The sequence below is a fragment of the Anarrhichthys ocellatus genome, unplaced genomic scaffold, assembly GCF_004355925.1.
Source record: "Anarrhichthys ocellatus isolate YVR2014 unplaced genomic scaffold, GSC_Weel_1.0 scaffold21, whole genome shotgun sequence".
NCBI classification, from domain to species: Eukaryota; Metazoa; Chordata; class Actinopteri; order Perciformes; family Anarhichadidae; genus Anarrhichthys; species Anarrhichthys ocellatus.
The window spans coordinates 4,226,119-4,244,449 of record NW_022280051.1 but is presented as its reverse complement, the minus strand read 5'-3'; the positions used below and the strand labels follow the sequence as shown (position 1 = coordinate 4,244,449).

Below are 18,331 nucleotides of genomic sequence, written 5' to 3'. Positions count from 1 at the left end.
AGAGAGAGAGAGAGAGAGAGAGAGAGAGAGAGAGAGAGAGAGAGAGAGAGAGAGCGTTATTTCAAGTCCATCTCTTTATCTAATCACTAATTGCTCTGGAGAGGAGTTTTCAAAAACCATCAACGCTGCTGTTTCACAATGTTTCCCGCAAACATCCCCCTCACAGCCAGCCATTATGCAAACTAGACTGGAAAATATGCCGTTCCAGTTCCCTTCTTGCTCCCTCCCTGTCTCTCTCAGTCCATATGCCACAATCGAGATGACCTTCTTAATGGTGATGGATGCCAAAGTTACAGTGGTCTCTCGTGCACTGGCGGCGATTTCAACATGTGATGTGACAGCCGGATTATCAGATCACCCCCGGAATACATCTAGATCCTTTAGAGGTGACCCCCGGTGTCTGAGGAAAATCTTAATGTGCAGGCTGTCATTCAATACCACAGACAATGGACGCTGACTGTCTTGCCGTTCTTTGTGGTAAAGGTCAATATTTCACATGTCTTCCTGAAGGCATCGTCATACCAGCCAGGTACAGCTTTTTCCTGGATCTATACAGAACCATCGTGCGCCCAGTGGATGATTCCTGCCCAGCATGGGATCATGGGTAGCGCCACGTGAAGAGTGACCTTTTCAGCCATGTGTCACCTGCCCATGATGCTCTGGGTGGCTCTCTCAGCGTGTCTGAATGTGTGTGTGTGTGTGTGTAACGCTCCAGTGAAGCAACTACAACTCAAAAAAAAGTATGAAAGAGGATCACAACAAAGTACTGGACTCAAACACACGTACACAGAAAGTCCTAGAGCCACACTCTTTTCATTTTTTATGCAGCAGCAGCAGCTGGCAGGTGCTTACTTTAAAAATGAAAAAGGCATTTAGACAGTGGCTATTAAAGTGGTTCGAGGCAACAGTTGGCTGCACCAACCAGAGCTGTGAAAACTAAAGCAAATGACAGGACGTCAGTAAACAGCTCATGTGGATAACACATGGTCAATACACAATACATGTGCGAGAGCTTTTCAGTTATTAACTGCAGGTGATGATCTGATCTTGGAATCCCGGAGCAACAAACAAATGCTCCCTAAAAAAGTGACTTTTGGTGAACACACAAAACAATCGAAGCAACAACACGATAATTGGATATATTGTCTACCTCGGGCAAGGTCAAAGTCTCTGCTTGTTGATTTTCATAGAACGAAAAATTTACATAAGCCAATGACTTTAGAAGATGCTAAGCATGTAATAAAACACATGCGGTTAATGGGCTAAGACGTCCAAAAAAAACACGTGGCTCCTTTAAACGTGAACATTAATTCAGTTCTCTGAACAACAAGTCTTGGGGGAAGGTTTCAAACCCCTCCAGGAGAGCTGGAGTCAAATGGAAGCGAGATAATTGCCTTGTTAGGATTTCCTATGGAGTAAGCTCCCCAGTGAGCTGCCATGGGAATGGTCATGCATATATGGATGAACCCCGCTCTGCTCCGTCTCGGCTAGTGACCCACCTGTGAGCCCGCCTGCCACATGCATGTATTCCATAGCTGTGAGTGGTGGCCGTCGACAGGGGTGAGTGGAAGGACGAAGAGGACGGAGACGGCTACGTTTTAGTGGTTGACAGACATCTTTCAGAGCAAGTGAAGGTGACAGATGGATGATCAGTGTCTTATCCGTCTTTTCACACTTTGTGTACAAATTCCAGGGCGGCAGAGAGAGGGGAAACTCCAGCCTCTTTGGCTTACACACACCCAAAGAGATTACTTTTGACTCTCTGGGCAGCCTGCTTGTGTTTGTTTGTGTGACCTTCCTTGGGGGTGGGGGGGGGGGGTCAGAATGAGACTCTGCTCGGGACTCAACATGCACCTCTGCCTCTCCCCTGCTGACTCGGCAGTGCTGATGATGATGAGGAGTAGGAAGGTGGCAGGGGACGCTCACGTTTGTGCGTGCGTACACGCCGAGCAGGAGTTGTTGTCTCCTCTTTAATCACGCTACGCAACAACACGGAGCACAACGTCAACAACTTCTCCGAGGGGAGGCCCCCATCGCTGTCATGGTAACAGCGTAGAGTGACCTTCAGAGGCTGCCGGTGCTCCCCGGAGCCGCCTCGTATTCTGCTTGGCGTGGACTTTGTGAGTCATCAACAACATTCAGATTCACATGCTCCTTCTCTGGAGGTTTGGGCTTAAAATGGATGAGCAGATAGGAAACAAACAATGTAAATAGCAACAGCTGAAGTGAGACGAAGAGCATTTTTCAGCTTGTGCATCCTGTCAATGACGAAGGAACCATAAACAAGATTGATCATAAATGAGATTATGATGATAATCAAAGGGTGTTGTGTAACAGTAGTTCATGATTTTATAGAGGAAGAGCTTACACGCTGACGAAGAAGAAGCTCCACTGAAGAAGCCACAGCTGGAATATGAACTAACACGTTGCATCGGGAGGATTTGCAGCTGGAGACCCATAGAAACTTCTACTTACATATTATGAGGGTGTTCCACCAGGAGATCTGTAAAAAAGCACATGGGAGCCATGATGGGCTATCACAGTGACGGGCTCCAGGCTGGGAACACTGCCACCCACTGGAGGAGAGCAGGAAGTGAGGCATGGCTTAAGGGGGGGGGGGGGAGTTTCCGTAGCACAAACGCTTGTTTATCATCGAGCAGTCTGAATAAATGACGCCCAGCACATTAAAAAACAGATAAAGCATCGATAATGTTTCCAGCAGCCATTAAGAGTCCGTGGGTGGCCAATGGAGAGCGGCACTTTGTCACCACATTTATAGTAAGTCAGAGTCATCATTCTGCCAGTCAATACGATGGCATTTTGTGCACAGTGTGATGGTTTTATATAAATCCTGTGTGTGTGTGTGAGTGTGTGTGTGTGTGCAATGTAGGGGGGGGGGGGGGGGGGGGGGGGGGGGGGGGGGGTCCTCACAATGCATGTCTCTTTAGATGGATGTGATTGGACAACCAGACGCACAATTTTTTTTGAAAAGATTGATTGGGATACACACACACACGCACGCACACACACACACACACACCTACACTTACACACACACACACACGTCGTATCCCGTTACCATGGCAACCCCCGGGGGGCCGGGGAAAGAGAGATCTTCGGAACAGACGACTTAATTCCCAAAGGAGAAGCAAGCCACTCAAGTCTGTCATCCTCTTCCCTCTGCTGTAAAGCAGTGTGTGTGTGTGTGTGTGTGTGTGTGTGTGTGTGTGTGCACACAACAAATTGAACAGGTCTGTTGTGCTGCTGCGGTTGGTTCTGCATGTAGATTTTGTCGTTGATTGCCTCCACAGGACGGCGTGTCAAGGTGGCATCTGATTTCCCTTTAGAGGTGAGAGATTGGAGATGATGGTGGAAAAAAACAATACATTGTGTAAATTGTCCACAGTTTGTCTCTGGGCACTGAAATAATCCACCCACTTCCAAAAGTACCAATAACAATATTTTTAGTAAAGATGAAGTGTCATTCTGCCCATTCTAGGACACAAGAACTCTCCACTGAAGCCAAGAATAATTACATTCATGACTAAAGAAAACTCTTTTAGCTCTTTGAGGGTGAGTGATACCAGGGTCATCTAAAACAATATCAATGCAGATATAACTAAGTCCTTAATCACATGCATGTTTTAAAACACAACACAGCTCCTGCAGATACATGACACACGTTTATTATGTAGATTATCAAAATCTACGAGGTGATTGCACTTGTTTATGCGCTCAGAACCTTTTCTAATGCGAGTCTGATTACTCTCAATACTCAAAGCAAGAAGCGGTGTCAGAAGTATTGATACTTCAGGCATCAATGTGCATACTTCTGGACAAATACATACTTTAATATGAACAAATAAGAGATGGAAATATGTGTTAAAGACAATGTAGACAGGAAATGTACATGCAAAAGCTTTGCAGACTGTCATCATTGACAAGTGAGACGTTCAGGTGAAGTTAGAGGAGAGAATGTTTTGTTTGTTCTAAATGCAGTGAAAAGTCAGGACCCCCTGCCTCACCTGCCAGCTGGAGGTACTCTGTGTTTGTTCTCCAGCCTGCCTCATGAATATTGAAGTCAAAATCAAAGTGCGTTTCTGCACGGCTAATTACATTCAGATTAGATTTCCCGCGTGTGAGATAATAAATGGATTCTTGGTTATGAGGGGAATGACCGACGGAGACAGCAGCCAATAGGCCAAAGGACGGAGCAGAATATGGGTTTCTAGTGCAATCTCAAATAGATAATAATAACAGATAATGGCTTATGATGAGGGGTACACAGAAGCCATCTAGGTGACAGCTGCATTGATAAAAAACGGGCCAGATGGGAAGTGTTGGGATATGCTTTACAGCAGCTGATAATGTAATAGCTGCTGGATAAAGTAATAATCACTTGTCAAGATGTAATAAAATGTCTTTTAAATGGGTTGAAAATTGAGTAAAGGGTTTTAATCTATTAATTCCTGGCTAATAATATAGTGTTGTCACTATAGCATTATCAGTTTGATTGACGTGTATGTTGCACATTTTGACAAGCGGTTTGATTATGCAGCTGATTCTCAGGGCCCCTGCATCTTCTGTGGTGACTCCTTGATCGTCTTCCTCTGCTTCGATATTTCCTCTCACGAGCTAAATTATGCCATTCGGTAAATGTCATGCATTTGGACAGCCATTAGTTGATTCCTCTCAGTTCGTGAGCCGTGTTGGTGTCCCATTGACTTTTACGGGGCCTTTCAACAAAGGGCAGCTCCACATGTGGTCCAGGTGTTAAGAGGAAGTGCATGCGAGGCGTCTGAAGTCTTGTTATTATGGCGGTGCTCGGGTGTCGTTTGTCTTCAGAGGACCGCTTGGCTGTGCAGCGTGAGTAAAATAAAAAAGAAGCACTTTCATGGTGAACTTGAAAGACAGTGAGGGATTGTGCCTTCTGCTGGAAGTACAGTGTGACATTATGTTATGAAAGCAGGTCTGAACACTTCAATTTGAACACCGGCTTTAAAATGTCACTGAGTTTTGAGATAATGGCGTATAGTCACAAAATCATCTTCAGGCTGGCGGTTTAGAAAGTGGGCTGCTGTGATAAAGTAGAGCAGAAGGAGCAGGCAGAGGAAATTGCACAAATATGTCCAGTATCTTTCCCACCGATCCGCTCTCCGTCTGGCATCCTGACCCCTGCCATTCTGCGCGTGGATGAGTGCTTCCCTGCACCAGGGACCCTGGAGATTGAGGAGATTGGCCGGAGAACCAGGAGCATGAAACCGGCCGATAATGAAATATGGCTGGGTTTTTCGACAAGAACAAGATAAGGCCTGCCTCTCATCTCTGTCCTGATTATCAGCCTCTCAGGATCTAACGCACTTTGAGGAGGAAGAACGTGTCCATTTATTCAAAGCCGTGCATACAAACAAACCAGACTGGACGTGGTGTGTTATAGCAATGACTGAATTTAAATGTGGCTTTATACGGTACAGAAACAAGGGTTCTTCAATTTACAGCACAAAGAGATTTAGGAAGAACACAGGAATACATTTGCACTGGGCTAAAGGTCAAATAAGCAAATATTTCAATGCAATTTGGCAGAACAAATGGAATCCTGTGTTGAACCTTTAAACTGCTAAAAAAAGGTATAAATGTGTCAGGAAACGATCTCTCTCTCCACAATTCAACGTCAAACAGATGATTTTGCATGTTGTTGCAGCTCTGTCCATTTCTGCCACAGGAGGTTTGTTTTGCCACGTACTGGTGGACGGGAGGGTTGTACCACATCATAAACACACTCATCAGGAGCCCAGATGTGCTCCTCAGAAACCGCAAACACGTCTAACATTCTGGGCCAAAGGAAGGATTTTAGGAATACTTCAGACTGTTGGAAGTATTCCTAAAAACTGGAATTCACGGGAACACTGAGTGAGTAACTGATGTACAAATGGTCATTTTGTGGGTGAAGTATTCCTTTAAGGTTGACCCAACACACAGCTGTCAAATGTCATTTATTGAGTTACTAATTTAATTTGCTACATCCTTTACTGTTTCTCTGCAATTAAAGTTTGTGTCTCATTTCAATGGAGCAAAGAAAGTCTTTAGGAAAATCAACAAATACAAATTAAAATAACTTTAAAACGTTGTCTTTGTTTTCTCTTTAATTAATGTGGCACCAGATTAAAAAGTTTTATTTCCGGGCATGAAGATATAAAATGCTCTTTCAAAAGCTACAAATTAAATTTTTTTAATGACTTTAAAGTAGTCTAATTGAATAGAATGTAAACAAATATGACCTTGGTGTCCTCACTGCACCACCCCCCCACACACACTATACAAGATGAAAACACGGACCGCCACTCATCTCAAAAGGTCGTAGACGTGATGACATTTTCTTGCAAACCATCAAAACAAAGAGATCCACGCAGTGAAACCGATAACGCACAATCTGATCGGATGCGTGCTGAACTCAAGAAGAGCCAATGAGCAGCCTCTTGTGACGAACAAGAGGCTGATATGAATCGTCTTTGCACTAAGTTTCCAAATGACAGACTTGACAACTTTTCATAAAAATGCTAATAGGGATTATGGAGAAAGCCTGCAGCTGAAAGAGGCCATTATCTGGAGATTTAGACGACATTAGTCCCGATACGCCTCCTTCCACTTCTCTCCCACAAGGTGAGGGAATTAATGCGCTTCAATAGCGTTCAGTGGATGGAGGTTTCTCGTCCTAGGATGGTGGCCTCTATGCAATCAGGTTGGTGATTGGCACGTTGAATCATCATGAATGTGTGTGTGTGTGTGTGTGTGTGTTTTGAGAGCTAGGCGGAGGAACTGAACCCCCCGCCACCGTCACATTGCATTACCGACTCAGTGGCATGGTATCATCACATCAAATTAGTCTTAATGAACACAAGCGAGTCGACTGAGGAGAGAGATAATCAAACTTTTATTAAATGACTTAATCTTCTGTACATGCATAATGTCATGGAAAGAAAGAGAGAGAGAGAGAGAGAGAGAGATGGGCGTGTGATGTCTGTCTGTGGATGATCTTCACCCCCGAAACGTGCGAGTGTACGTGGCAGCAGAGTTATCTATCGACCGACTACGACCTACAGAGGACGCTGCCACAGTGCAGGAGCTCCTCAGTGGAGAGAAATGATCAAAATACAGAAAGTAGAAACGCCACTACCAGCCAAGCCTGTTCCCTTGAGTCAACAAAAGAGATGCATTTCAAATAGTATGTTCCTTCAGTTCATTTGGTTGTATGCACTGTAGCTCACTCCACACAGCTTAGATGCCATAAACAGAGCAGCTAAACATCTATCGAGTATTGCAAAAACATCAACTTGTAAACGAATTACAGAGAGCTTTAAATTCCATATATATATATATATATATATATATATACTAGGAAAGTGTTTCACCCTAATGACAAGTATAATACTTAGATGTTAACATTGAAATGCGCAAAGCAGATAATTCACATAAAGTCTCGTTTAAATTTGAAATATTCAAACTACAGGTGTGTAGATGCCCCACTGGGATTGGATTAAAACAGGAAGTGATCAGAGGGATGAGAGGCGATAACTAGTTTTCCTTTTAGAAGAATACCTCACATGTTTTGAAGGCACTACGCCCACTTTGGCTGATGGTACCGTCGCAGTATTCATGTTGCATTTGGTCCAAGAGGTCGTCGACAGAAGCTTCAAGTTCTCCGATGACTCACTGATTCACTGCACTCGGACACAATTCAAACATCGCAACACTGGAGATCGTTTTAAATTGACCTGGGTGACTGCTGTGTGCACGGAGGCTTTAAACCTCTAAACAAGTTTTAAAATACTTTGTGTGCGATTGTTTGTGCAGCACATATATTCATTTTACTTTATTACTTTATCAGACCATATCAAAAAATCCCGACCCCCCAAAAAATCTAAATGGCCTATATACACAATAGATTTACATTAAATATGTACGATGACAGACAGTCCCCGAGAGACTGTCGGCCCCTAGACCGCTCAGCTTTCACAACACATGGAATAAATCCTCCTCGTGGGAATGTATTAAAGGCCGTGAGGCTCTGAACGACTAGTTTACAGTTTCACCTCTAACACAGGAAGAGACAGAACCAAACGCATTGAAGGCCGTGATGGTGGACGTGAGCCGGGGCGGGATGTCGAGGAGGAACATCGGGGGAGGAGGCTGCGCCGTTCTACCTCGTCAGCTGACCCACCACTTTCAGCAGAGTCTTGTTCTCCTGTTTGAGTTGCTCATTCTCATCCTCAATGTCGTCCAGGTCCTGGGGCAAAAACAGACAGCTCCGGGGTTAGAACCTTCTGGACACATTAGCACACATGAGTACTCACAACCCTGCTGCTATACCTTTGAGTACCCAGTCAAGCTGGAGTCTTAGTCTGAGAGTTAAAGGAAGCACCCCCACCCCTCCAGCCAGGCTGCCTTGAGAGCAACAAATTAGACATTAACAGCTCCAATTAGTCGCAAATGAGAAAGGCCCTCAGTTGCCACAGCGCCGTCTCATCAAAGTGACACTCCTCGTTTTCGCTTTTTTCGTGATCGCATGGCTGCAGAGAATGAGCTCAACTGCACTGAGAGGTTATTGGAAGAGAGTCAAACTAAGGAGGTCACGAGTTTCTACAGAGCACCTCGTCTCCGCTGCAGAAGAAGAGCGATAGAAAGACCAACCGCTCGTGTTTAAAGGTGCTCTATACAGACTTGGGAGCAGATCTATTGCCTTGACACGGCTCTCAAAATGGAGACGGTTTAGCTAACGGCGCTAACAGCATGAAGCGCTGTATGAATGCATTCATTCCCGGCTCAGGTGGATATTACTCCACTATATCTTTACTTTGCAAATAGTTGTTTGCCGCTTTATTATTGCACTGGATTTCAAATGAAGCACCTTTAAAAGCGGCTACAATCAATACTTCTGTAAAAACAATGTGAGGGTAAGAAAGAGGTGGTTCGTAGCGATGAAGCTACAGAGAATTAACAGCTGAAGTTGCTGCTCCCCTCGGCTTCATGGATTTCTCTCTTCAAAGCGTAAATCAAGAGGGAGATAAAAGTTCAGCAGCCCGAGCTTAATCTTTTCTTTCTCTCCCAAATAAACTTCCACGCTCACTGAGGGTTCAATCTTCCTCTGCGCAGTGACGGCAGACTGGTTCAGCAGTTATCTCCTGCTTTCCCATCAGGCCTTGCGGGAGCCTCTCTCGGGGACATTTCTGATGGCTATCACCAAGTTGACCGTCCTTACGACCAGCTTCCTGTCCATGTGATGCCATCGGCCTGAAGCCTTCTGCAATATTGCACTCTGAGGGGGGAAATCACAAAGAATGGACGGCCGACGCTAATGGCACCATGAACTGCAACCTCCTTTGCCATTTTTTTTTTGTTGCGTCTCATTGCAGTTATCCCGGCAAAGTATGAAAGTTGCCTTTGCGCCAAGAACACAGTAGGCAGAATGGCAGGGAGAAAAGTACAAATATAATGTTCAGACAGTGAGTTACAGGTCCTGACCGACGAGGTGCAGAGGCATTCCTCAAAACTTCAGGCAAGGAATTTATACTGTGTAAGAAGATGGCATGATTTAAAGAAAAAATAACATTCAATGCTGCCATGTTCACGAGAAAGTCGCAGTTCAGTTACCACCAATTCTCAGAAGACGCATCATTTTTGCAAATATTAGCGCTGATGACCTGTGAAATGGGACAGTTTTTGCAATGAGGCTCATTTGCATACAGAAGGGCCAATTTTGCACCAAATGTATGCATATTACCTTATTTAAATAGCCCTGGAGCACCGCGACGCAGCACAGTTAAGGGTGTAGCGGCCTCACAAACCACACCATCCTTTGAAGAATTTGCCCCTCAGTGTTTTTAGATGGGTTGTGTAATGTGTGTCAAGAGAATAAGCAACATTCGTTCGGCTAGTGGCTGAACATGTACACATCGCTGACTGGTGTCGCGCTTGAGCTAGTGTTTGGATTTGATTGGCTCCGCAAGGGCAGAGCTGAGATCTCTTTTTCTCTGAACATTTGAGACATGAAAGTCTCTGTGATCGATGCAAGAACTCTCAGAAGTACTTCTGACATCAATCAGAACGTGAGGCTGCATTTTCGGAAGTGATTCTCCTGAAGGAGGACTTGGAGTTCTCTTCTTCAGAGAGACTTTTAAGAAGAGCCACAACTAATAAAAAAAACCCTGTTTTCATGCTCAGCGCTCCGACCCTCGGCGCAGAGCCCAGGACGCAATAGCGTAACATGAGATGAGTAATGTAAGAAGCATGAAACCGGTTTGAGTCTCACCGGGGCCCTGTTGTATGTAAATAGATTGAGACTGTCCTCCCGAGAACAATGGCGGCATCAGTCGTTTCAGCTGGTGCCTCAACATGTGTTCACATAACCATGGATTCTAGCGACCAAATTATATATGACAGGAGCAGAGCAGGAAGTCAGGTGACATTGTTAGGCGGGAGGTGGAGGATGAGTCAAGAGAACATTGGACTTTAACTCGGGAGACCACGGGAGTAAACTGGATTTTCAGTTCATTGAATCTAAAATTCAACCCGAGCTGTAGTCATAGCAATAAGTCCTCAAGCCCAAAACCTGCAGAAAGTGCAAGCGTATACTATTACCAAGACGTCGTAGGACGAACCCGATAAAATTTCAGATACAAACGACGGATGGCAGGCAGCTGTGAAAGACATTTGTTTGATTGCAATCTATTTCCTACACCAGAGGCAGAGTGACGAATCCGCAGTGATTGGTTGAAGATGACAAGGTTGTAATTTGGTGATCATTTAGTTTGGCTTGTGGCTCGACTTTACTGAATGCGAAGTGTTAGAATTCACTTTGACAGATTTAATTGGAGGGTTTTTGAACTCTTAACAAAACTCTAAATCAAAAGAAAGTAGAAAGAAAGCGGGTGTTAAAAGTTGAAGACTGGTGTTTCCAGCTGCTCCTTCACAAAGTCTCACTTATTGATCTCTTTCTTTTATCCTTCATTCAACAAAGAGAGCTGTCCACACTGTGAAAACCCCCTCAGACTTACACTGACAAAAAGTCACAAAATAAAAATACACTTTGCTTGAGTCACACAATCATTTCTGAAATTCTTATCCACCAGGCAGCAAACACGTTTTGGTGGATAAATCAATAAGACATGCAACACCAGTTTTGAGGCTCAAACGTCATCAAACCACGGGTGAGTTTTTGAAATGCAGATTACGAATACAATGCCTCCGATTAAAACATTTGCAGTCATCTTGTAACAAGTGCATACGTACATCCAAAAATAGGTCAAATCCTAATGGACTGCAAGGAAATCATTGTAGAAAAACACACAGCTATGATGATTTACAACCCACACAGAAGCCACCCGCGCATGGAAACACAAAGGAGCGCTCAAAATATCAGACATCAGAGTAGAAAATCAGGTAGGCTGGACTCACTCTGTTCAGCAAGTCAATCTCCTCCCTCAGCTTCCCGATGAGGTCGTCTTTGTCCTCGTCGGATTTCAGCAACCGGCCGTTCTCCTGACGCTCTCTGGCCAGCTCCTGAAAACACACACACACACACACACGCACACGCACACGCACACACACACACACACACACACACGCAAGCAAGCATGCAAGCAACATGATTACATGAATTATACATGTTTTCACAGGGCAGGGCATTTGGATTCACTTTGATGCAGTAATACATTGCTATGGGACTAAAAACTGTAATTACTTCAGTTATAATTAATGCTAAATGTCAGATCCAACAACATCGCACTGAAGCATTGCTGCCTGAAAAGAAGGACGTTTTGTGGTTGGGACGGGACTGATGAAAGGAGTTCCTTAAGTAACCTTAACCTCACTACTGAAAGACATTAGAAGGCCTTGGATGTGCCAATCCTACAACTGCAAACAGCTGCAGTCAACATTTGAGAATATTCAGGCCTGTGTATTAATCTGTTGCCACGTTAAGCTTTCATTAGACTTCTTTATCGAAAGAATATTTGACTTCCAAAAGCATCCGGTTTTAAAAAGTTTTGTGGCGTGACAGTTTGAATGAAATATATAATTTCGGATTTCAACCTACTCTTCAAAACCAGCAATCTGTCACAATCAACATAACAGATTGTCAGTGAACAATGCGTCAATAGTTGCTTTCTTTATCGTGGTTTTGTGTTTCTTTCAAATGTTTCTTGGTTAACAGCCAGTGTGTTCCTGTCCGCCTCCTTTAGAACTACAGCTAAATAAATGGATATTGTTCCTAAGAGAGAGAGTCTTTGTACTCTATAAACAGAGGTTCTAACATCTCACAAGTTGAAACTGAAAGCTGAGTTTAGACACTACTTGGCTTTGTAGAACACGTATTTCTGTGAGATATATATATATATATATATATATATACACATATATATATATATATATATATATATATACATACATACATATACGTATATATTTATTAAACTCAAACAAACTGTGCGTCTCTGTACTTGTGAGGCTTGTTGCAGTTGCAGGCTCACAGTCAGAGATGTACCTGCCAGAAATCTCATATGAACAGACCTCCGCCTGTAGAAACGGTGCACAAAAATAAGTGTGTGAAATGGGATTTGGTAAGTGCTTCTAGTCGTTCAACTGAGAGAAACACCTCACGCTGAAGTCACTGAGGTCAAAACACTACTTACTTTAAAAACATTTTTTCCCGAAAAGCTACAAGTGACATTTGATTCCGAGTTGAGTTTCTACAGTGGCAGCGGGGAAGGGTTGAGTGTCTGATAGGAACGGCATGGCGTGGGAGGAAAAGACATATCTGCACTGTAGAAAGGTCATCGCTTCAACAACACGGAGGAGGATTCCTGCCAGAAGGTTTCCAGCCATAAAGTCAGAACAGAGGCGGCCACTCAAAAGGACTCCCAAGTGCAAATTCATCTGACCAAAGTGCAGCTGACAGACGCTTTCAGCCGGCCAAAAGAGTAACTCAGGGAGCACTGAAGAAGTTTATAGGATTGAACAACGATAGCATATCAATCTATGAGGTTACATTTCCATGGTGGTTTGGGTTGATTTAGATCTGGTTACACACACAAGAGGGAAAACCGGCTGAATCTTGAAGATTCACGTCCCGTTTCGAGGGTGGGACTAACTTGGCTTGTGTTTCTATTGGTGGAGCATTGATTAGTATTACTAGTGACTGTAACCAAGCAGTAATATGACCAATATATATATAATAATATGCACCTTCTCCAGCTCCTCCATCCTTTTCTCCAAACTCCCCGGTGCTGCAGCTCCTCCATCTCGGCTGTGACGGTAGTGTCGTTGTCTGCTGTTCCCGCCCACCTCTTCCTCAGATCCTGCAGAGCTGTGACACACACACACACAAGTACAATACAGAATACAACTCAAACACTTACGTTTTCTACACATGCAAAAAGAAGGCTGGAAAAATGGTACATTTTGTGCAACTTTCACTATTCAAAGTGTCCAATACTGTAGCCACACCGAGGCTGCTTGAAGGTATGAATCATACCCACATTATTAAACTTCAATGGGATGACACATCCGTCATCAAAAGCACAGGTGGTAATATCTTCTGCGTGTTTGCTCTTTCAATTCGCCGTGCACTATTAACAACCCCGCCGCCTTTTATTCCATTAATGAAGAAAAGGACGTCAAGGTTTTGCAACTTTGGTGCAAAAAGGATTCTGATTAAGAAACAATTTACATATTACAACTTCAAATAGGCTCAAGAATGGCCGTGGAAACACGTGCGTCACTGTTCTTAAGCTGGTGAGAGAGAGAGAACATAAGAAGGGTTCTGCATGCAGCTCGAGCAGAACATTAACCTCATCTCCTCGTCACCTTCTCGCTACTTAGAGACGGATTCTGGGGGAGAACGGTCATGTGCTGTTTATTTTCTCACTGAACTCATTTCAATAATTATCGACGAGGAAACTCGGAATGAGTTGCTGGCTCTGCACCCGGACTACAACGACTCCCGCTCCCCGGCAGGAACAGATTGTGGCAGGTTTACAAAATCTTCCCCGGGAATCAAATGATTGTGAGTACGACGGTAGACTTCACTGGATTGTCTGAAGGAGCTGTCTGCATATTTCTACAGCTGAAACAGAGGAGAGCTGCTGGCAAGACAAATGACAAATACAACTCTTCTGAACCATCTGCACTCTTTTCAGGATCTGCCAAATATCCTGTTTCCATTATTCGACTCCTTTACGAAGTACTTTTAACTCTGACAGTCAAATAGTTTTTTTTGCTGCAACACGAATGCTCTGAAAGTCGTATAGAGAACCTTTAAATAAAAGACAACTTATGTCCTCTGGAGATTGTGTGACATCTTTGCCCAGTGCTGCCACAAAACACTGAATTGTGGATTTTTAGAAATGCTGCACAGCTCGCCTTTGATCGAGAGGAGAGTCCTTGTTACCCGCCTACGCCAAGATGAAGTGCATTTCATTCATCCCTCTCATTGTAAGCTCTTCAGGGCGACTCTTCCTTTATTGGCACGAGCACGCATGCTATACGCTTGTGCGAATACATTACAAAGCGTGACAACAAACACGTCCCCTCACCATGAGGCCGAAAAAGAGCCGAGCACAAGACGATGACATGCCCTGTGTCTGTCTACATCCATGCATGTCATCTATAGACATCTCCCTGGTTGCAACACACACACACACACACACACACACACACACACACACACAAGTGGACTCAGCAGGTGTTGAAGCTAAACCTAAACATCCATGGCCTTGATACTAAATATCACACCGTGGCCCATTAGCACCCTGAGGTCTGGGGGAGAGAGAGGCTGAGCCAATCACGCGCTCTCGGGAGGCCTCAGCAGGTGGGAAGGAGACAGGAGAGCCTTCAAACAGCCACAGGTAGAACCACGGCTCTCACAAAGTCAAGAGCCAAAAACTACACTGGAAACCACAACACACAGTACTCAACCATCTGATTAACACCCCGCTGCCTCGCCATGATTCATGCCATCCCCCCCAAATAGCAAGAAAACGCCGAGACATTCAGAGTGCTTTTGAGCTCGTACTTGATGCAACATACAAGATTGGGAGCATTTTGATTGCCTCTTAACGGCTCTCAGCAACAACAAAAAGAGGAGATGTTGTGATAAAAACACACAGAGATAGAGCAACTTCATTTTTCTGCTCAGGTAGACATTACTCCACTAAACCTTTACAAAGAAAATAGCCTTTATTAATGCTCTGAATGTTGTATATTGCTCCTTTAAAGTAATCAGCAATACCTCATTGACCCATACTCCAATCTCCCAGGCCCCCTGAACTATGCAAGGTGAGCTACTGTGGTTACATAGTTTCATGTATTCATCTGAGAGGTAGGGGGAGCTTTAGACAAAGAAACTGCATTACTAAAAGGGCTGAACAATTACTCAAATGTTATCGAAATCACAATTATTACTGCAATTTCCCAAACACAGGAGGTGCAATATTTGATGAAGGTGAAATGTGTGTCAAAATACCATTTTAAATTAAATATTGTCTGCTGCAGAGATGTCCCTGACTACACGTCACATTTTATTTTTTATAAAACATCTTTGTTTGGTACGGATCCAAGAAAAATTACGCCATAATCATTTAAAAATGTTTATCAATGAATGAATTCTTTCTGATATCGCACAATAACTAATTTTCATAAACTAATGAGAGAATCAGACACATTTAACCGTCCAACAGCCAGATAATAGTTACTGCGAGATATTTGAATCTGATCTGATATCATCATATAACATGGAACATTGTGGGTCTGGACTTTTCAACATTACGAAATGAGTATTTGTGGAGAGCAGGACCAAACTGTGCAGCAGATGAACGGCTTGAATCTAAAAAAAGACAAAAGATGAAGTGACAGAGCGGGGAGGGTTGACAGAAAGTGAGTAAATTAGAGGGAGACACGCATCTATAAAGTTGCTGCCCAGCCCACCTGGCGGGTTATCAGCCACAGAGCGGCGGAGCGTCCAAGTGCAGCCGAGCCAGCCGATGAGAGCAGCGGCCATAATTACACGGCCAGATTGAATGTCAGCTGGTGAACTTGGCTGTTGGGGTTGGCCACGACTTCGCAATTTGGTTTCAAATAAAGCAAAAATGAACACACACAGATGTTCTCAAAGGACTCCACCACTCGTCGTGTTGACTGTGTCTCACAGGCTGCACTTGTGATGATTCATCGGGTTAATATGTACATTTTCTTCTTCAAGAGTTTGCAATTCAGAAATACAAAATGGGACTATTATTTTATAAATATTGTAATATAATGGAAGCAGATGAAAGAACAGTTGTTTTTACCACAATTTTGTAAATTGTATGAAAAAAATATATAGAAATCATCTGCCCAGAAGGAGGTGTCGGCCCAAACATTGTTCGAAAAGAAAAAGTTTGAAAGCCCCTCATCAAATGCAATCTTGCAAAGCAATCTCGACCGAAATGAGCCACACATTTTAGAAGCGTTTCAAAGCAAATGATTTGCTTTAAACACGCCCTGCCAGCAGCGGCAGCGAAGTGTCATCAACAGTCATCTTTCTTGAGCCATAAAAGCATGAAAAGAGCAGCATCGAGGGACAAAAGAACAAGAAACAGAACAGTGACGCACCAAGAAAAAGGCCGTGGGATCATTTCAGAGGGAATCTGCTCTGGTAATGAATGACTCAAACTGCTGTTTCTCATCCCGGCCTCCGTCCCTTCTCTTGACACATTGCCAGCGATGCCGAAGCAGATAAACTCCACTCTCTGTGTCAGGGTAATAAAACGAGTCTCACCTCTTGTGGCGGCCGCTCCCAGATCTGGGGGTTTCCTGAAACAAAAAAAAGGAAAGGATCGCCTTCAGTCCACAAACAATAACTCCAGAAACTCTAGAGAGAAGTGCTTCTTCAGTCTCAATTTCACAAAAGCAGTAGATAGCAGAATGAGCTTTCAGGTATCATTTGTGTTCGGCTGCCTTGGGTGGTGTTGGTTCACCAAAAAAAGACACAAAAAAAGAAACACAAAACCATCTACAGGATAAGAGAAATTCATCAGGAGCAACATTTATAAAAAGCCTTTAGGTTGTGTATGAACGTTTGTGAATCGCAGCTGCTGAGCTGATGTATAGATGAGCTTTGTTCCATTTAATAGTTCAACAGGAGCTCTGTAGCCCCAAGAGGCAGAAAGGCAATCTGCTTTTTGTAACATGGAGGTGCCTGTTTATCGTCTTTTTCCCCATTATTGTATGATCTAAAGGTTGTTTAGATCTATACGGCAGTGATGCTCCAATAAAACCGCCTTTGGTAAAATAGCGTTTTCCTTCCAAAAATGAGGTGTGAGAGACGAATGCGCATCGCTTCCTTCCTAAGGTCTTGTGCAGTGAAGGGTCCCAGGTTTGATTGAGGAGCCTTGGCTCGGCTGCAATCTATCAGTCACAACGTTGCTTTAGCGTGGTGGGGGGGGGGGGGGGCACGCCGTGCCCGACTCTTAGCATGCACCAGCCTCTCCGTCTCGGTGACATATCATCCATTACCCACGGATGAAATCCCGACCCCTCATCCCTTCTCGGGCTCAAGCCTGGATAGATTTACTGAGATGGAGGACAGTGAGAGGGCGGCCTGCTGCAGCAGCAGGTCAGACACTAAATAATACATCACCTGCACACAAGAAACACCTGGATTTAAGAGCGCTTTGATGAAATTTATTCTAGGAACTGACATTTTCTAGGATTTGGTGTAATCCAACAGCTGACTTTTTCAAATCCAGCTGTTGTATTACACCGTTCAAACTTTTCTACAGTGGAAGGCGGACAGATGGTGCTACTCTTCATGTGTACCGAGTTGGTTTGTTAGAAAAAGAAAGAACCGGACTGTGCATACTGGGGTTAAAGATTAATGATTTTGAAATTAACTAGTTTATTAAATGCCCGAAAATAGTGAAAAATGTCCGTCGCAATTTCCCAGCGTTCTTCAAATTGCTTGTTTCGTCCAATTTGAGGAGTTGCAATCAAAGATTTCTGTTGATCCACTTCTGCGTTTCAGCACTACCACATCCTCCTTCCCAGAGTAAATGATTAGAGATGAGGGGGAACCAAATCAAGACTAAAGACGAGACAGAAAAAGAGGACGACAGTATATTCTTTGTTGAGGTGTGATGCGTACAGCAGCTGTAAACCTCTAACAGAGCCGCCAGTCAATACAGATCTCAAAATGCTGTCTATATGTAAATGTGTGTTTGCTCTCGGGCCTCGACAGTCAAGAGTAACTTGAATAAACCAACAGGATGATTTGAATATACAATTGACCTGGAAACCCACT

At 43.9% G+C, this 18,331-nt stretch overlaps 1 protein-coding gene across 1 annotated transcript in view; it reads right to left on the bottom strand.

Moving 5' to 3' along the window:
• Positions 1-7,371: 7,371 nt before the first annotated feature.
• pawr (PRKC, apoptosis, WT1, regulator) overlaps positions 7,372-18,331 on the bottom strand; it is a 45,828-nt gene continuing 34,868 nt past the window's right edge. Inside the window, exons 4-7 of the mRNA XM_031859191.1 lie at positions 16,811-16,845; positions 13,240-13,360; positions 11,452-11,556; positions 7,372-8,284 (exon numbers count right to left, since the gene is read on the bottom strand). Of these exons, the coding sequence (XP_031715051.1) occupies positions 8,198-8,284; positions 11,452-11,556; positions 13,240-13,360; positions 16,811-16,845 (348 nt within the window). The 3' untranslated portion in view covers positions 7,372-8,197. The remainder of the gene's footprint in view (positions 8,285-11,451; positions 11,557-13,239; positions 13,361-16,810; positions 16,846-18,331) is intronic.